At 27.4% G+C, this 21,863-nt stretch overlaps 1 protein-coding gene across 1 annotated transcript; it reads left to right on the top strand.

Annotated features, from left to right (window-relative positions):
* Positions 1 to 2,157: 2,157 nt before the first annotated feature.
* On the top strand, positions 2,158 to 21,466 carry LOC107455715 (protein obstructor-E). Its single transcript, XM_043047077.3, has 5 exons — positions 2,158 to 2,430; positions 14,047 to 14,271; positions 15,862 to 16,047; positions 18,955 to 19,156; positions 21,262 to 21,466. Exons 1-5 carry the CDS (start codon positions 2,376 to 2,378, stop codon positions 21,272 to 21,274), a joined length of 681 nt encoding a protein of 226 aa, XP_042903011.1. The 5' UTR covers positions 2,158 to 2,375; the 3' UTR covers positions 21,275 to 21,466.
* The last annotated feature ends 397 nt before the right edge of the window (positions 21,467 to 21,863 follow it).

The raw sequence follows: 21,863 nt of genomic DNA, 5'->3' as shown, positions 1-21,863 counted from the left end.
CCGCTCATTTAATTGAAAGTGAATTTAATTTCCTAGGTTTATACCCCAAGTTAAAAATATCTGTGTTCCATTGACATTTTATTTATTTAAAAAAAGGGGGGCCCCAGAAGGTAGTGACATAAATTTTATAATGTTTGTAATGTATCATTTTCGCCGATTACCTCCAGATGGAACCGTCTCATTGCAAAGATACAAGCTCAGGGTTCTCATTGATTTAACGTTCTAGTAAATTAAAATGTTAAATCACTTTATATTTATTTTTTGGTGTAACTGTATTTTATTTTGTAGGCATGTTTTAATACAATTAAATTAAAATAAATAAATCAAAATAATCTAAAATATAAACAATCAGCGCCCCCCCCCCTCCCAATGGGCTGCTGTAAAATTATCAGACGTTGACAGGTCCGCGGTGATGAAAAGAATGGGGAACACTGCTCTATATGATTGCATTCTCAAAAACTAAAAGTTAATTACAGTAGGGAACCGATTATCCGGAACGATCGGCACCATCGCTATTCCGGATAACTGATTTTTCCGGTTTTCTGAATCGCTACAAAAAGCCGTTTTTTCATTGTTAAACCCAACTAAAAAAAAAAAAAATCTGAAATAGTCTTAAAAAGAAGAAAAAACGATGAAGTAATACACTAATGATTATTTCCAAAATGATGGTAAGGTAAATATCTTTCAAAATAGAAAGAAAAATCCCGAAATCTTATGAGGAAAAAACTTTTTTTTAAAAAATGTCGGGAAAATTTATTGAATTTCGTTTCGGTTTTTTTGTTTTCCGGTTTTCTGATTTCCGGATAGCGGGTTCTGTACTGTACAAACAGCGCAGACATGAATTATTTACGAGCGACTAAATCGAGTGGTACACTCTTCAATTCCAAGCTCCCTCCTTATGAAAGTGGATTATGCTTAGAAAAAAAATATCTAAGTAAAGAATGTCGGGCAGTGGGTTTTAACTTTAAAAAACATCAGTTGTAGGAACAACGGACAGATATTTCTGGAGAAATTTGCCTTTTCATATCATTTAAAAAAATACTTGTTTATAACATTTAATCACTGTTTATTATTAATTACAACTAGATTTAAGTAGGGCAATGAGAGGGCCGTTGCCAGGTTTACGTTTGTCAGGTATTCTCTTCACTTATTTTTTTAAGGTGAGGTGTCACTGCAGGTTTTCTCTTCACAGATGTTTAAGGTTAAGGGCAATCGCCGGTAGTCCCAACATATTAAAGATTTTCTCAACACACAGATGCCATTGCTCAGTAATCTTTAAATTTGCTTCTTAAGGTTAAAGATCATTGCTCGGTATTCCCTACACTGATATTTTTCATAATCTTAGTGGGAAAGTCGTAGCAATAATCAGAAGGAAAAATTAAAAAAATATTCACGATTGGAAGGAAGTTTGGAACTGAAGTTCGAACTATTTTATCTAGTCGCTTGTAATTATTCTATACCAACGTCCAATAAATTCATTATTGCTAGAGTAAAGCGTTTGCCATTACCTTCAATAAAAAATTTTAACAGAAATCTTCTGCAATTCTACCAATTATGTTTGTCTTTTATTTTCTCGGTGAAAATGATTGCATGCGTGACGTATAAGGAACATAAATGGGAGAACAAAGCTTCATTTGACAATCTTCACGTTTTCGTTAGTTATTATTATACACACTTTTAATTTCCCGGAGAAATAACTTTTCTAGCTACCGAGTGTTATGATGAGTTTCAATAAGAAAATTTAAGCCTAACGATTGGCAGTTAGTAAGACTGAAAGATCTGTAACTATTTCGGTCATTTTTCCACATTATATATTGTTATTACCAAAGAAGAAGAATAACTCAACAATGCTATTTAGGACATCATATAAACCATCACGGCTTCTACTACACTAAGATAGGAAGAAAAGAAAAAGAGAATGTAATAAAAGCAAACAAACTAGTTAAAAATAAAAATCATTGTTTTCTTTTCGAAAGTGTTACATTTCGGTTGATCGTTCACCTCTCAGCAGCATAATTTCATCAACTTGACAGTCACGCACAGTTGAGTGGAGTTGAGTTCAACGCCAGTCTCACTTTCCCTGAGAAAAAAAAAACATTTAGGTGATTTTTTCTTTCTTGAAAAGCTTATAAATTTTATAGCCACGAAATAATTCTTCCAATTGTCCATTTCGAGACTAGTTTTGTCTGGTGTGTATTATGTTCTTTGCCTAATAAACCTGCTCACCGTGGCCTTAAAACGAAGAAAGTGTATCAGACAGCGTGACGGCCTTTAGCGCCCTCTGTTGTTGACCATCGGCAACGAGATCCCGTTCACTTTTTATGAGGAAAGATTTTTTCGGTCGTTCTTAATTGTGTGGTAATATAACTGAAATCATGATTAGAATAACAGGTGGAATACTCTTCCTATTTTGGACATCAGTGGTCATAGGTATGTGGTCAATTTGATTAATTTGTCTGCTGTATATATTTATATATTTAAAAGCGAATTAAACGTATTTAAAATATTTAATAATTCTATTGATGTTTTCTTGTTTCCAGAAGGTTAAAGAATAATTTTTCTTTTAAAAATATTAAATATTTTAGGTGATTAACAATTATTTTGAATTTTTCTTTAGAAAATAAACACATGCATTGATGTTTAAAAACTATTAATAACGTATGATATAATTTTTTTCTTCTAAATATCGATTAATTTAGTAAAAAACTGATGGAAAAATTTAAAATGTAACAGTATATTTTTGCCAACAAACTTGGGAACAATAAACATTTTTATTTATATCATTCTACGTTGTATTTTATAGCTGAATTAAAGTTAGACATTAAAGTTTTGAAATCAAGTGTAAATTAATGAAATGGGTAAAATTTTACGAAACATTTGTCATTATGAAATTTGTCAAAATTTCTAAATTCATTAGATAGCAAAAAATGAAATGATAGCAGATGAAAAGAAATTTAATATTTTATAAATGACAGCTCGGGGGACAGTGTTTGTCTTCCACCGAGTTGTCCCAGGTTCGAATCCCAGCTGTGCTTGGTTGATACGAATTCTGCATCCGACTTGCACCAACCACACTGCTGACGTAAAATATTTTCAGTGGTAGATGGATCATGGGATCGAATCCTCATGTGGTCGGGCTAACAGTGGTAAGTTCTCGTTGTTTTCCCCTTCATGTAACGCAAATACGGGTTAGTTCCATTGAAAATTCTCCACGAAGGCTAGTTTGCCCCAATGCTTGATCCAGGAGTTTCCTTTTTTTTCTAGGTTGGGTTCAAAATTACAAGGTTACGGAGTTGAACATTGATAGTCGTAAACTCAGAATCGGGTCGGCTCTTCAACACCGGTCATAAAATAATGTAATATAAAATAAAATAAAAGGCCACGTGTATGTGTAGGCTAATTTGAAAATCTTACTCTTTACAAATAATAGACGTGATTTTTCATTGCGGAAAGTCTGCAGTATTTTCTTCCCACATACTTTTAGGCAAATAAGAAAATACATCATCCATTGTTTCATTTGCCTGATGTATTTCAGGCTGTTTGCAAAGACTAAAAATTCTTTTAGACTAATTCGATTATATATGATTCATTATTCAATTAGTCTGATTCATTATATTTCTCTATGTAAAGCGTCGGATTTGCAGTGTCTTTGCAATCACGCAGAAACAAATCCAGGCTGATTAAGTAAATCTTCGTACATTTTATAAAAGCCTAAAGGAATATGGGCTGATTGTAATATGCCTAAAAAGAAAACACGCTTAATGGAAAATAATAGAGATTTTTCTATTTTCTTATACATTGCAAAATGGTGGTAACGTAAGCAAAAACCGGAATTTTCAATTAGCTTGCAATAAATGATCAGTATGCCTAAATGCGATATTGTTCAGTTACTTTAAAAACTAATTCAAGATTCATCCGTAGATGCGATAGCATAAATTTTTCGAATCTCTGGAACATATCTCGATTCATTTTCCTATATTTAAAACTATTTTCAACGGTCTAACTGATTTTTCAAGTGTTCCTGATTGCTACAGTTTCAAGTGCAGAAATGCCACGTTGTTCTCTGCAGCCTTTCCAGAGTTAGTTGTCAATTACAATCTATGACATCTGTAATTGTTTACATATAATTACTACTATGTAATATACTACTTGTAAATGGAATTACAATTAATTATGATTACAAGTAACCATGATCTCTGATTACATGTAGTGATGATTAAATTTAGTCAGAACAAGAAGCAATTGGAGGTAATTATGGTTACATGTGATCAAAATAAAAGATTATTTGTTATCATGATAACAATTCATCAAATTATGTAGTAATAAGTAATTATGATTACATTTTATCATGATTACATGTAATCATGATTTCAAGCTAATAAAATGTACGATAACATATTATTATAATTAGCTGTTATAAATAATGCAATATTCGATTTCACTACAAATTCTAATGCGATAGGACATACAACATAGGAAAATGCGTATGTACATACAGTGTATGTACAAGCAAAGTTTATTTTACGTGTAACATATGTATTTAAATTTATGTAAAAATATGTGTATGTAAGTACTCAAATTTATGTTTGTTATGCTTTAGTTGTATTTTAATTATTCTAGCTAGAATTAAAACGATCGGAATTTCGATTGTTGATTAGCTGAATTTTGAGATAAAAAGGCGATAAATATTGCTTGCATTCAGCATGAAATGATATAAACTTATATTGTCTTCGGGTATGGAGCATTTTAGCTAATTGATAGGAGTTCGAAACTTTGATCGCAAGATTTCATTGTTAGAGACACAAAATCAAGTGAATAAAAACACTGTAAAAATGCATGGCGCAATCAGTGTCGCATTTAAGAGGTAGTAAACTTAAATGTATCAAAAATGCTCTAACAGTGACAGTGATGTACCTTTACTTAAGTCACAGGTAATAATTCAATTTCCGAAGGAAAAATTCGTTTAGAACTGAAATCGAAATAATGAAGCCCTTTTCGGTGAATATATCCAATATAAAGTCAAGTTGGACCTAAATACGACATATCATGTCGCATTTAAGCACACTGACCATATATATATTTTAACGAAATTATAAATTTATAATTATATGTGGTATCGTTTTTATTTGTCGTTGCTGAAATAAGAAATACTGTAAGTTCTAATGTCAAACATTATACTCTACTGTGGTGTACATAAATTTTCTTTCCTTCACTATGTTGTCACATTTTTAAGTCATGATTAAGAATGGGGTTTTTACCAAGTACTTAATTAATCAAAATCTGTAAAGCCGATTTCGAGGACAAACTCGGAAATAATTGAAATTCAGGCAGTCAATGCCACGCGCGATATTGACCCTGATCCTTAATAAGTGAAGCGGAAAACTATTTGTAAAAAATTTATTTTTTATAAATTTTTATTTATTTATTTTTACATTTGGAAAGGGTATTCCTGAATAATTTTGTTATTTGAGGAAAAATTTCTGTTATTAACATTCCAACTGAGTATTATATTGGTTAAAAAAATCTTGCGGCATTTTACGTGTTCGAAAAATTGCGCAGACAGACGTGTTTTTCTTCTCTTTCATATTACCTTTATTCATATCACAAACCTTTATTCCTATTACATACCTAAGTTGAACAGTCATGTCTGCTCACTGTACTTTTCTTTTCCTAGAGAAGGAAAAGTTTATCATTATTGGTGATTTTAAATAGCTCTAACATGGTTAGTAACTTTACAAGGGATAGGGCTTCAAATGTAAATAATCAAATGAAGGAAAAGGAATATAATTATAAATTTAATTATATTTATGAATTAAATATAAATGTGGTAGCATTAATTTCAAGTTAGACTATTTTATGAAATGTGTTTACCTTTCAAATGAATTAAAATATATTAAAAAACAATTATAAATAAGCTTGTTCATACATTTGATTCACGATGATATAATAACAATACAATTGTATTATTTGTAAAAATACAATAAAAATTTGAATCAAAAAGCAGAATAAATAATAATATAGTCTAGTCTGCAATAATGCAAGGATCTAAATAGTGAGCCCAGATAAATAGATGTAAAGCCAACGGAGGCTCTTATAATCGTAAGTATTACGGTTTGTATTTAAAACTAATAGTGCAGATTTTTTTGTGTTGAACTAGTAATATAAGTCTACAAAAATAAGATATTAATTCTTCCCCCTTTTTTTGTTGATAAAAATAAATGGCCGTTGAAAGCAGCCAGAAATGTTCAGTGAAAGAGAAGTATGAGAGGTTGAGCTATTCAAAAACAAATCTGGGCAAGGCTTTAAAAGCTATGAAAAATCAAAACACCTCAGTCTGAACAAGACAACTATTCAGTTTCATATTACAAAAGCAACACACGTCAACATAATTAAGTAGGATGACTAGGAAGGCGTCTAGGGCCATAAGAAGTTCTTTCACAGATTTTTGGGAGGGCCAAAATTGGATTTCTGAAGCATAGAAAAAACCTGGAAAGAAGATCATCCAGATGAAAAGTGTCCGAAGCTTTTCTTTAAGACGACACCTATTGATTATTCGGTGAAGAACACTGTAAAAAATTCCGATCAAATTACGGTAAAAAGTACCGGAGCTCAGGATGCCGGTTTTTTTTTTAAACCAAAAAATCCATTTTTACCAGAACATGTTAAGGAGCAAAAATCTGATATATTGTAATTTTTACAGTAATAATTACCGTAAAAGTTACTGAATCACTCTAATTAAATAAATATTACTGTGAAAAATTACAGTAAAATGGATTTTAAGGTTGATGCACCCAATGTGTAGGTACTTTATACCTTAAATTTACCCTGAATTTTTTACAGTGTAGGTACGGTGTAAATTTCAAACGACGAAGTTTCTCTGGAAGAAATTGATATTCCAAAGTGATATTCGAATGTTTCAGAAGCATCCTGACGAGAGAAATTTGAAGTTAGCACCCAGGTAATGTGTGGTCCACAAAGCTTCAACTAAAAGTAGAATTAACATAAAGACCAAATTCCGTATTTTCTGGACCAATAAAAAAGAAAGAAATTGATATTTCTCAACTGTGCTATCTTTTAGTATTCTACATAGTACCCGAAATAAGGAAGAAAATAGAAAATATTTCTTTTCTCGTTATTTAACGAATTTTACATTTCAAGACTTAGTATGAAATTTTTCAAAATAATTCTTTGTGTGACCTTCTAATCATTTTGAAATTATTATACACTCAAAATATCAAGCTATGATTAACTGGGAAATTTTGTGTTCATCCTCTGGAAGGAACTATTCATTAACTTTGTTATCTTCTTATTTATTATGTGAATATTTAAAACCTTAAACAATATATAAGCTTCCTTCCATTTTTTACAATAGTTGCCTTTCACATCGGATTTGTTTGCGTTGTCATTTACCCAAAATTACGGATTTTATAAATATTATTAATTGTTTTTAAAAGCAACCTGTGCTTAATTGTTCATTCATTCGTTAGAGTAATTGGAGCTATAATATTGAAAACTAGAATTTCCGATAAACCGTTACCATACGAAAGAAAAAAATTACCAAAAAGAAAGGTTTAAATATCGTATATTTTATATTTCATTACCAGAAATAATTCTTTTTATCGGAAATGTGTTTACTATACTGCACTGTAATTTAACTAGAATTTTTTTCTCCGCTTAATATACATATTGAATTAAAAACTGACATGATTTCTGGAATCCCGGATCCACTCCCAGTTTTTACTTACAGATGTACTGCAAAAAATTCCGGATAAAATTACTATAAAAAGTACCGACACGGTACTTTTTACCGTAAAATCCATTTTTACTGGAACATGTTACAAAACAAAAGATCTGATATACTGTAATTTTTACAGTAATAATTACCGCAAAATCACCGAATCACTCTAATTAAATAAATACTGCAGTCGAAATTACGGTATAATATTTTATGGTAAAAATGAATTTACGCCAAAGTGTTATTTTACGGATTAGACAACCAAAATACTGGTACTTTATATCGTAATTTGATCTAGTTTTCACAGGGTGAGTATATAAAAATTTCGTCGTACATTAAACTTCGAAACTTACCTAATGGAAATATAAATATTTCGAACATCTTAACAATTTGTACTGTTTTAACATTTGAATACATAAATATTTTTAAATATTTCTTAAATTGGTTAAAAATTAGTTCCCCACTGATAAGTGAGAGATAAAGGATTTAAAAAAAATGGTAAAAAGTATATGTTTTAAAAATTGATAAATGAACAAAATACATGTTAATTAACAAACATTAATCAGTAACCTTGAGTAAAATATAGATTGATTCGACCAAAGGAAAATGAAAATACTTTTCGTCATAGACTTAAAATTAGAAACAGTGTTTTGAAAATTATTTAAAATCAAGGAGAGTTGTCTATTATTGAGTAGTATTAAATAATTTATTTAAAGAACAGTGAAAGTTTTTCTTCTTCATTTATAAAACAAAAGTATTTATAATATGCACAGTTAGTTGAAAAGAAAAAGAAAAAAATAATTGAAATGTCCTCGAAAGTAATTGACCCACTTTTGCACCAGTTCAACTTGTTTTAAACTTTCTTTATCTCTTCAATTTAAACTTTCCTTTCATTTCATTTAAATAAACAGAAAAAAAAGAACAAGGAAAATATAATTGGTATCCATTATTACATTTCATCAAAAACTAATATTTTTTTGCTGAAAGTTATTTTATAAAATAGCCCCACACCGTATATTTTATAAAAATTGATTAATAAAATATACGCTATGGGGGTTACATATAATATATTATATCACATCGGAAAATGGCCTCCATTGTTTTGCTGAGAAATACGGACTCTTGTGTTAAAATTTTTATTGAGCGTTTACATAAATGTGGTTGAATTTCGTGAGTAAGCGCTTAATTTCTTCCGTAATTAAATTAACAATAAAATATGGTTTTTATAATATATGATAAAATTTGATAATTGTGATAAAATTTAGTAATTTTATCATTATACCTTAGCATGGCATAGAAATCACTCATTCGGTTAAATTTATTTTCCAGTTTTGCATTTTTTACTAAATGCGTGGTAATAAGAACTATAATTTTGAAAACCAGAATTTCCGGAAAACTTTTACCATATGAAGGGAACAATTACCAAATAAATTTTTTAAACACGGCATATTTTGGTTTTATTAACCAGAATTATTAGTGATTTTGCCAGATTTTTTTCTCCGTGTATGATGCCACATTAAATTATTTTGCTATAAAGTTGAAAAAAAAAATTTAGTTTTTCAGAATATAACGCAAAGCTTATATTTTATGTGCTATTTTTGTCCAAGCCTACATTATAACGAAGTGGCAATTAATTCTCTCCGTGATTTACAATGTGTTATTATATTAAAATATTTTTATAGCTGAAAATATTTTTATTTCTGTATTGCAGTATTAAGGCATTTATTTAAAGAAATAATTTCTTTAGTAAATGAAATCTTTAATTTAAAAGTTATTTTTAAGATATTTTCTTATGATGAAATTGTAGTCAGTTTTTCTTTTAATCAATTCAGTTTTATTCAGTTTATAATTTTGTATCTATAGAAAGACTTAAAAGAGCACAATGTATAAAGCAATTGATTTTGTGAAATAAAGTGGCTGGGAGTGGGCAAAAGCACTGACATAACATTTTAAAGCGCTCTCTTTCTACTTTTTTTATAATGGTTATTAAAACTTTATAGAAATGCATTAATTATTTACTAAAAGCACACATTTATGACAAGTTATAATTTTAACTACTTATTATTAATAATCCCTTTTTTACTGGCCTTAATTTTCGTAAAAAGTGTGAAAAAAAAAGTTACTAAGTAATATGGTAATTGGTAGATGATATCAAAATGCTTTAAACCTGTATTTTTTTCCAGTTATATTAAATTAAAATGTTATTGGGATTGAAATTGATTGTAAAAAGAAATTAATTCTTTTTACCTAAAGTTCAGTTAATTTTTGAAATCTTTATTTATTTATTTATTTCGTAAATTTTTTTTTTACTGTGGGAAGGTAAGAGGAATATTCAAAATTTTACCTACCGCCAAGAACTGGCTACAAACATGAACTTGAGTGCTTATAAACAATTAAATTTATAAATTCCATGATTATAACTACAAATAAATTCGATAAGAGATTATGAATTAATAAACTCTGTAATTATAACTACAAATAAGCTCCATTATAGATTATAAATTCTGTGATTATAACAACAAATAAACTCGATAAAGGATCATCAAATAAATAAACGCATAACTCACACGGGAAAATAGCACCGACACTTTACACTGACTTTAAAAGATAATGAAGTAATATTTCCCACAACCTTTAAATGGGTTTAAAGAATAAGTGGATCTTAAATATCACTTATAGAAAAAATGGGAAATATTTTTTTCTCAGTTAATTTTTTTACTCATATTTAATTCAGATTTAATCAAAATAGTTGGCTCAAATTTCAATCATTGTTTCAATCAAGTTCATATTAATTAAGCATTGTTTCAGATATTTTATTTATTTTAACCAGTTGTTTGATTCATATTTACGAAGCTGTAATCAAGCCAAATTATTAAATTTATTTTACCGAAAACGTTGATGCATTTATATGTATTGGATTCATATCAATTAAATATGAAGCAAAACTTATTTATTTTGCTTGCCTCAGCAGCTTAAACTAAACTAACATACTGTATAAGTATATCACAAGCAGATAGTTCCTAAACATTAAACTTTTTATCAGTTTCTAAAACTGAAATAAAAGTGCTTGCTGCGATCCCAGCAAATATTTATAAAAATATTATACAAAGGTTTTTTTAATATATATAAAAAATTATATATATATATATAAATATATTATATATAAATATTAATATAATTATATATATATATAATTATATATATATATATATATATATATATATATATATATATATATATATATATATATATATATATATATATATATATATATATATATATATATATATATATATATATATATATATATATATACCTACTTTTCCTCATGTACCCTCTTTACTCCGCGTGATTCTATAGACTTGTTGTTCAGTAATAATAGAATTTGAGCACTCCAAGTATCAGGTTGATGATTACTAATGAGTTAGCTTTGAAAAAAAACTATATTTTACTTTTTTCCAGATAACCTGTAGTTTGGGACTAGATTTGAATTCTAACATAGTAACTTCAAAATAAAAATTAAAAAAAAAAGTTTTTATCATTCTAGGTGTTGAGAAGCCTCCCATAACAAATTGTACTGAAAAAACCTCTTTTTTTTTATCAAACTACTTTCTAATGTTGGAGAATTTATTCAAAATTATAATCAAAATTCACCAAAATAAACTTCTTTTCAAAGAACTCTTAATTTGTTTTAACGATGTGAAGAATTTAGGTTATTACAAATAGAAGGATTTTAATTTTCATAAGCAAGTGAAAAATAATTTCTATGACGACTACTTTTTAGCCAAGCTTGAAGCAGTAAATATTTGGATTTCTATAGAAATATTACGTAATATACATTTATGATTTATTTTTAGTAGAATTGTTTTTTTAAAAACATAGAGACAATTTTTGACTTCAGCTATTTGTGAGGTGTGCTAATTGAGTATTTTTTTTACACGTAAGAATTTCGTAAAATTACCGTACTATGTGGTAAAGACATTTCTGGTAAAAAAAAAAAATTCTAGTTATGAAAACAAAATACACGGTATTTAAATCATTCAGGAGGAAAAGATTTCCATTCATATGGTAGCGGGTTACTGATTTTCAAAATTATAGTTCTTAATACCACACATTTAGAAAAATACAAAATGTAAAAATAAATCTAATCAAATGCAAGGGTTTTATGCCGTGCTCTAAGGTATCATGATAAATTTGCCAAATTTTACAACATTTATCAAGTTATGAAACATAATATAAAACAATATTTTATTTTTAATTTTAGGAAAATAACTACCAAAACCCTTTGATAAAAATTACCCAGCTTTTTGGTATTCCCAGAGCCAGAAACATGGAAAAAGTTACCATATTCTGGTAGTTTTGACCATATTTTTTCTCAGTGCGCTCTTAAATTGCGTGTATAAAAATTAATGTTATTAAAACTTTACAGATTTTGAAATAAATTATGCATTATTCTCAAATAAGTAAGGAATATTTAACCAAAATTGGTTAAGTTATTTGTTTATTTAAAGACAACAATTTATGCAATTTATTAAAATTATTTAGGTCTTAGTATGCTGACCTATAGTAAGTTGTTCAGGTTTTAGTTCATTATCCATTATTTGAAACTAATGTCACAGATTATGGTTAATACGGCATGGTTAATATGGTATGAGGTGTTTGCTTTAATATCTCATACATTTGAAGCATTCATTTTACCAGCTCTTAATGTATAAAAAATATAATACGGTATCAATCGTTTCAAAATACTCAATCGTGTATTTACAGAAATTAAAATACGAGTTATATTTTTTTTACTAGGGCTGAAACACTGAACACATTTTCCTCTGTGATAATCTTTTTCTTCACAATATTAAAACAAAACATTTCTAGAAGTATAAGAGATAACTACATAAGATTTAACATTTTAAGCTTTTCTTAAAACAAAATGGCAAAGTAAAATTCAATAAAATCTGTTAAAATTGTTTTTATGTAATTCTTGGAGCCATTTAAATAATTTTCCTCGCAATAGTGGAAGATGTTGATTCACTTTTCTAGAAAATGTTGAATTAAATACTTGGTAACTAAAACATTGCAATAATCATAATAATGACTTAATCAACACTAATAACAACTGATATCAGGTTAAATCTTCAATGTTAAAAGAGGTTTTTAGTTTTTTATGTGCATTATTCAAAGTTAAATATAATAGGTTTTTAGTTTTTATCTGCATATTTCTTTCTTTGAACAAAATCTCGAGTGCAATTTATTTTTTCTGTTCAAATAAATAAACATCTTTTTCAAAATATATGCTGCTGGTAATAATATTTTTAGAATTTCTAATGATCTTAATGATTATTTACTTTTATATTTGCAGTTATGACTAATAATTTTCATGACGTAAAAGTTCGATTTAGTATTCTAAATTAAGTATTAAAACTAAATAAATTATTAAAACTAAATAAAAATCAGCATCAGATAATTATAACAATCGCTACAAGGTAGTTTTATCAAATATATCAATTGCATCATTCGTAGTTATACACTGAAAAAAAAGTATGGACAAAATTACCAGAATATGGTAAAATTTACAGTGTCTGGCTCTACAAGAACTCCGAAATGCTCGATAATTTTTATCAAACCGTTTTAGCAATGAATTAGATTAATAAAAAAGTATATGTTTATAATATGTGATAAAATTTGGGAAACTTATCATGATACCTTAGACAATAGCATGAAAACCATTTATTTGATTAAATTCACTTCTTAGTTTCGTATTTTTAACTAAATTTGTGTTAAAAAGAACAATAATTTCAATAGTTCTCGTTAAACCGTTATACCGGCCAACAGTTATCATATAAACGGATCAATTACAGAATGAATGGTTTAAATACAGTATACTTAGGTTTCATTAACCAGAATTATGTTGTTGTTTTTTTTTAATCAGAAATGTTATTTTTACAGAATATGATTATTTTAACAGAATTGTTTTCTTCCTGTAACATAGTGTGCATATGTAATTACATTAAATGAAACTGCTTCTAAGTTGATAAAAAATACAAATACGTTTTTAATATGAATTAAAATAAATAATAAATATATTATTTTATGTATCAAGTTAAATAAAGTGCTGCTAAATTAGATTTACTTATACTACTTTCAGATAAGAGTTATTATTACTCAAATGTGGTTAAAATATGTAATTTTAATATTTTGTATTCTAGGATTGAAAATTATTTCATTCGTTTGGTGTTGTATGATCAGATATTACTTTTTTAACATTTTGAAAAGAAAATAGAAATTTAAATTTTTTTCAATCATTTAAATTTCAGGAGCTCCCCAAGCAGATTATTATGGTTCAAGTGAAGACGGAGGATGTCCGGAAGAGGGAGTGTTCGGCTGGGCACACGAAACAGCTTGTGATCAATACTATAAATGTACGAATGGAACATTCAGTCATGAACAATGTCCTAATGGATTAGTATTCGATGATAAGAATCCAGTTCATGATTTTTGTGCGTACTACTGGAAAGTGGACTGTGGAAAAAAGACTGTTGGTGTGTATAATTTCATTTCTTAAAAGGTGATCCAGAATTTTAAAACATCACTTTATAAAGCTTCACGAAAATTCGTAATGGTATATAGACGCTCTATGAAGTTATGTTTTCAAGCTTAAAAGTTTATTTCATTTAAAAATTTGAATAAAATTTTCTATAATTTTTTGTTGTTATAATATGTTAATATGTTATTATAATGCAGAGAATAGTCCCAAAATAAAATGCTATTCATACAATACAGGAATTCAATATATTTTGCTTGAAGTTCGTTAGATTTGTTCCTGCTTTCGAACAGATCTATCAGTTTAAATTAGTATTTTGTTAATAATTTTTAAATATTCTATTAAACTCTAGTTTTTGGCTTAAAATAACATCAAATTTTTCTCCTATCATTTGGGATACATTCCTTTAATGCTTATAGAAATTAGTCGAAAGAATCTTACTTTCCTCTATTTTTATTCTAACTATTAAAAACAATGATTTAAAAGCATTGATGGAATTATTATTTTTCTTATATTGTGTACATTCCAAAAATGGACTACGATTCGAAAAATCTATTTAAGACAAATGATTGAAGATAAAAATTTACCATATTTTTCGTGCTTCGTTTAGTATACTGGACATTTACCAAATTTCAAAATTAAAGCAAAGTTTGTAGTAATATTTTGAAAGTTGGTGATAAAAAAATCTCTAGTTTCTTGAACAGAACACAGCTTCGTTTTTTTTAAAACTTGATTTTTCAAATTGTCGATCATTTTTGTGATACTGCACGGAGATAAGGATTCTGGTTAAATTAACATGCTTGCATGGTAATAACATTTCTAGGAAAAAAATCATATTCCTGGTAATAGAACTTAACTATAACCATTTATTATAAATTTTTTACTTTCGTATGTTTACCGAAAATTTTGGTTTTCAAAATCATAGTTCTTATTACCTCACATTTAGCAAAAAATACAAAACTAAAAAGTAAATTTAACCGAATAAATGGTTTTTATACCCTTCTCTAAGATATCATGATAAAATTACCAAACATTACCACATTTACAAAACTTTATCTCACATTATAAAACAATATTTTATAGTTAATTTTAAAAAAATTCCTTACTAAATCGCTTTAGTAAAAATTACTAAGTTTTTTGGTATTCCCAATTTCCAGAAACGTGGTGAATGTTACCATATTCTGGTAGTTTTGGGCGTACTTTTTCCCCAATGTACTGTGAAAATCTCCACAACATCTGAAAACAAAATTCGTCTTGGTTTCAATGTTTTACAAGCTTAACGATGTTTTTAACTATTTTTAATCGTAATCATACATTTTACGGAATAAATAATTTGTATACCATGCTCTAAGGTATCATGATAACACCATCAAATTCTACCTCATTTACTACCTAATAACAAAGTAAAAAAACAACAAGGTATTTTATCAAAATATAAAACAAAGCTCTTTGATAATAATTACCGTGCTTTTTGGTCTTCCCATAGAGCCAGAAGTATGATAAATTCTACCATATTCTGGTAGTTTTGACTATACTTTTTTCTCAGTGTGAAAAATAAATCTTAATGCACATCGTTTTCTTATTTCAGAACCTCCCATTAGCAGCCCTGGCTGTCCTTACCAATTTGGTATCTTTCCTTCCGACAGCTGTACTCATTACATTCGATGTGCTTGGGGTGAAGCAAATGTAACAGACTGCGAAGAGGGTCTTGCCTACCAAGATGAATCTCATTCATGTGTATGGCCCGATGAAGTGAAGGGATGTGATAGCGAAGGTATATTAGAATAACGTTATTACTTTATTGCCTATTAATGTTTTTCTTTCAAGGTTTTAGCTTCTCTATGTTTTCCTAAAAAGATCTAAATAAAAAAAAATTTATCGAATTTTAAATTTAATTATTAAAGGATGTGATAGCGAAGGTATATTAGAACGATGTTATTACTTTATTTGCCTATTAATGTTCTTCTTCCAAGGCTTTAGCTTCTCTAATGTTTTCCAAAAAAAAATTTGAATAAAAAAAAATTGATTTTCAAATTTAATTATTCTTCAATTGCAAAATGTTTTAAAATAAATGTTTCAATGGATAAAACAGGTGATAAATAAGCTAATAAAATTTTTTCTAATTTTAATTTTTTAAGGTCATGAGAAAAGTTTGTTTAATTTTTTAAATCTTTGTATAATTAGTCTGTACACAATAAAGAAACTAATATAATAAATAGTGAGACAAATGTAACACGTTCAAAATTGTCTTATTTCTGTGCTCAGAAAACTTCAACACAAATAATACTTCTAAAACACAAATATTTCTATGTATAATCAATGATGTACTACTATGAAGGTTATTTTGAAAAATCTAATATACAACCTAGTAATCTATAATAATAATCCACAACAGATCGAATAAAAAATCTAGTGTGTGGAAAATGTTTTTGTTGATACTAATTCATATTTTTAAACTATTGAGTTATTTTTTATTTTATTTAATTTTCAATAAGATAAATTAATTCTTATTTAAATTTAGAAAATATGATTGCATATTACAGAAACATGCTTTGGTCTTGATGTTTTAGCAGCATTGTAAAAGTAGAGCCTCAAAAATAGCAGAAAATAGTGTAACACTAAATTCTATAACTATTCTAAATATAAATTCATGAAAAATATGGATTTTAAAGAAAATTTCTGAAACGTTTATAGAGAATTTTGCTGTTTTTGATAAAACTAATAATTAATTCTTTAATTGTATATTATAATGGCGTCTTATATTTGTAAGAAGAATACAAATCGAAACATTAACAGACAAAAACAAGTTATTTTATTTAGTAGCTTGAAAAAATTCATATGCGGTGGGTGAAAAAGAACTGCAGCTAAAGAGGAATTTTGAAAGAACTTATTGTTGCTATCAAAAATCAAAATAGGCATAAAAATTAACAAGCTTATGATAAATTGAGTAGTATTTAACCTATTGTAATAGAATTATTATTAATAAGACATAATATGTCATATCATTTTGATTGTCTAATTACTGTTTACTTAAATTTTTCTAATTCATTGCTATGCATTAAAAATTTAGAATAATTTATTTTAACCGAGTTGACGCTTCATTCAAAGTTATTTAACACGCAAATCATATTATATACGTGAAATTTAAGATTGAAATATTTTATTGCAAGATTGAATTATTTTTTTTATTACGTGTATCCCATCTAACTAATATTTTCAAAATTATTTTCAAATATTTCTAAAATGTAAAGTAAAAAAGAGTTTTCAAAAAATAAGCAGAGTCAGATGTAAACGTAAAATACAAATTTTGAAACTATTGACGCTCTATTGTTATAGTAAGGCATAGAAGTTTCTTTTCACAATTTTGAATATAAATTAAAAGCTTTTAAACTATTTTTAGATCAATAGGATTTTAACAAAAATATTCTCCTTTTAAATGAGTTTTACTGGTCAGATTTCTAAATGTCTATCTTTGTGGGTATGTTAAAGCATGTGTGCACATTCTTTCCATGTTCAACAAATCCTGTTTCAGTATCAAATGTGCTGATTTGCTAAATTAAGTAATTTAGTGATAATATGATGTAAATGATTTGTATGCATGACATTTATTTTATCCCATTACTCAAAAGTATGTTATTCAATGCACTGTAAACAATTTCGGATTAAATTACTGTGAAAAGTACTAGCATCCTTAGTACAGCATTCGTAAACTCCCTTTTTCCGTAAAATTCGCTCTTGCCGTAAATTTTAAACCGTAATTTTAACAGTAATATTTATTTAATTACAGTTATTCAGTGATTTTACAGTGAATTTAACTGTAAAAATTACAGTATAACAGATTTTTTTTGTTCTTAAAATTTTACGGTAAAATAGGATCTTACGGTAAAAAGTACTAACACTCCGCGTTCCGGTACTTTTTGCAGTAATTTGATTCCGAATTTTTTATAGTGCGCTTTCTAAAAATTCTTGTGACTTTCACGCATATTTTTCTTTCTCTGATTTCAGTCGTATGATAGCTTCTGAACAATCTTAAACCTTTAAGGCTGTTAATTGAAAGTCCTGTAGCCGCATGAAATTATGCTTGTTTGCGAGTAACATGCTATTTTTAGAACTGATGTGAGTTTTCAATAGTTATTAATGACCATTATGTCAAATTTAGCCTATCTTTAGCTAGTGCCCTCCATGTTTATTCTGAAAATGTATCAAAAAGTCAATATGAAGAAGATCCACATTTTTTAGAAAATGAAAAGCGTTTGTGGTCTAACTTTTAATATTTAGAAACTTACTCCAGTGCTGCACTATTTGAGCTCATAAAAATTTGCAAAAAAGGGAAATAAGTAGTTGATTTTGATAATTTCATCTAGATGGAAATAACCGATTTTTAAGATAATTTAATTAAGTTTCAAAATATTTTAGTTATTAGTCTGTTCTAAATCTCAGATAATTTTTTACAGCAAGATGACTAATACAGTTTAAAATCATGGCTTTGTTCCAGTAAAAGGCACTTAAACTGCGGCTTTTTCATTTTCCTACTCGAAAGAGGTTCGAAAAACCTTGTTAAAGTCGTTTCTTCTCAGAATCAGCTTTCGAGGACATAAATCGCTTTTCCCCTTGGTTTTCAAATATAATTAATCACCTGCAATAACTTTGAAAATAAAATACATTGGATTTTTTTTTCCAGCTATTGTCGGATTCAGATGTCCAGACAAGATAGTTGGTCTTTCATCTAAGTTCTATCCATTCCCAAGATATCCTCATCCCAATAATTGCCAAAAATTGATTGTTTGTGTCAATGAAAAACCACGTCTTCTCAATTGCGGGTATGGATCAGCTTTCAACCTGGATTCCTACACATGCGATGCAATTGAAAACGTTCCTGACTGGTATGTTAAAAGCATTACTTTTCTAATAATTGGAATTATAATTAAGCTATCATCTAACGTAACGCTTTTTCATGAAAACGTAGCATTATAAGATAAGTTCATTGCCCTGAAATTTTTTCCATATTTTTTAATCTTTAGAAGTATAAAACCATCAAGTGTTCCATAACCTCTACCCTTATTATACATTTTTTGAATCTTTCGCAATGAATTGAAGAAATTCAGAATGAAAAAGAAGTTTAAAAAACAGTTTAAAATTAGTATTTATGCTGGGAAATTAAAAAAAAAAGTACTATCTAAATCTAACGATAGAAGAAGGGGTTCAGAAACATCAAAACCTGCTTGATTGCTGAAGATTAACTTAGCCACCTTCAAGTTTTAGCATGCAATCAAGTAAATGTTGATGCTTGATGTAATTTGATAGCGTTTAGTTTTCTTTCTGACTTAAATAGCAATTTCTTAGCCTAATAAACTTACTTTTTCACTTTATTTCCAAATGGAATATTAAAAATATTCCTTAATTGCACTTATAATTTTCTTAAAAAACTTTTGAATCAAATATAAGGCATCATTAAAAGTTATTAGTCGCTGCATAAAATCGAGGAATAAAAGGTAATATTTAAACATTTTTGTAATAAATCTTGATGCAAGAATTTAAATTTTATAACAACAAACAAATAAATTGAATCATAACCACGATTTACATCAACTTTCTGGATGAAACTTTCATCTTAGCTGATATAAATAAACAATCAACAGATATCTATAATAAGAACGAAATATTTATTGTCTCTAAAGAAAAGTTAACCTTCAAAGTGATGGAAAACATACAGAAGCTCACCTTGCGAGTGGTAGAACAAAACTAAGACTCAACTAAATCAATTTTTAACTAGAATTATATAAAAGATTAAAAATAATGCAAACGATATGATAATCGATACAAATAATACAAAATTCATAAATATGCTTATAAATACGCAAATGATAGTTTATTAAATTAGATTGTTCTAATTTACAAACCCTATTTATTTTTAAAAATAATACGTTTTCTCAGAAATATTACGAAAAATGTATTTATATAAATCAAATAACAATTCTGTTACAAACTGTGACACTGTGACCTGAAAAAAACTTAAAGAAAATTACATTATTCTTAACTGCTATGCATGCAATAAAAATACATAAAGTTTTGTTTATTTACAGCTTCATTCATTTATGTACGAGTTATGCGTTATTTCATAAATACTTATTACACATAAACGAATATTCTTAACGAACTAATTAAAAATTTTTATGCTTCTTTATTTTTTTTCTGTATTTTCATTATTTTCTTATCTAAGTTAGTTACTTTATTCCTTCAGAAATTAAAATTAGTGTGTTATTCTGTATGGAACTAGTATCAACATACGGTTATATTATAAGTATTGATTTTGAGAGTTATTGTTCCACGAAATTGATTTGATAACTTTCTTTTTCTCTACGTATTGATATTTTTATAAATTTTTATTCTGAAATAATCTTAAAATATTTTATAAGTTGTAAACAAAAGTATGATAGAATGAAGTTTTAAAAATAATTTGTTTAAAATGATAGTTTAATTGGAAACTAAAACAATGATTCAATTTGCTTAAAAACTTATCAATGTATGTTAGGAAGAAAAATATGAGAAATATTTGTGATATATTTTTTAAAGAGAACTGCTTCAATATATCATAAAAAGAGCCGTAAATGTTAGTAGTTCATTCCTTTACTTTTGAGAGGTAATTTGTAGTTTTTCAACAAGTTTTAAAAATTTCATAAATTTTTAAAATTTTATTGGTTTTCGAAAAATTTCACATCAAGGCTTTTGTGGAGGACGAAGATGATGCATTAAAAATTCACAAGTAATATACTAGATCTAACTTTTAAGTATAATAAGGTTATATACTAGATATATAACTTTTAAGTATAATAAGGTAATATACTAGATATAACTTTTAAGGTTTTAAATTATCGAAAAAAAAATTTCGCTCCACCCTTTCGTAATGATTTTATCAAAATCATACATTCATTTTGAATTTAATTGTATCTTTTTGTTCTTGTAAATAATAGTTGTTTTTCTTTTTTAGCAAAGCATACTAAAAGTGTTCTCCAACAGAAGATGAAAAGAATGCACTGAGATTATTTCAGATGAAAAAATACTGTACGATTATTGCGTAAATTTAAATGTTATACATTATGAATCTTGTTAGTTTTTGATAATTGTTTTAAATATTTGATCCCTTACCTGAATGTTAACTTTTTATAATAAAAAAAGTATTATTTTTCACAGTGTTTATTGTTCATGCTATATTTTAAGCCTAATCCACTTATGTTGAAATATAATGTTTTTTAATCAGAAGATTGTTAAAAAAATGAATAAATTATGCTAAATATATGCGATTTTCATTATATATATGGTAATAGCTAATTATGTTAAATATGTCAATCATGGGCTGCAGTAGCGGCACAACTAAAAAAAAATCATGTTTTGAGATAAGTGGGTTTAAGGTTTTCATTGCTAAGGAAAATGCGTAAGAAATGCTTTAGTTTGCTTAAACGAAGATTACCTTCAAATTGAATTACGAGTTGTGCTAGTATTGCTGCTGAAAAGAAAATGCATCTCCATATTTACACCTGTTCTTAGTCCAAAACGCGTGTTTTTTTTAGTCGTGTCACTATTGCAGCCCAT

Source organism: Parasteatoda tepidariorum, chromosome 3 (genome assembly GCF_982258835.1).
Source record: "Parasteatoda tepidariorum strain Cologne lab strain chromosome 3, Ptep-v5.0, whole genome shotgun sequence".
In the NCBI taxonomy this organism is placed as follows: Eukaryota; Metazoa; Arthropoda; class Arachnida; order Araneae; family Theridiidae; genus Parasteatoda; species Parasteatoda tepidariorum.
This window is presented reverse-complemented; position numbering and strand designations above follow the sequence as displayed.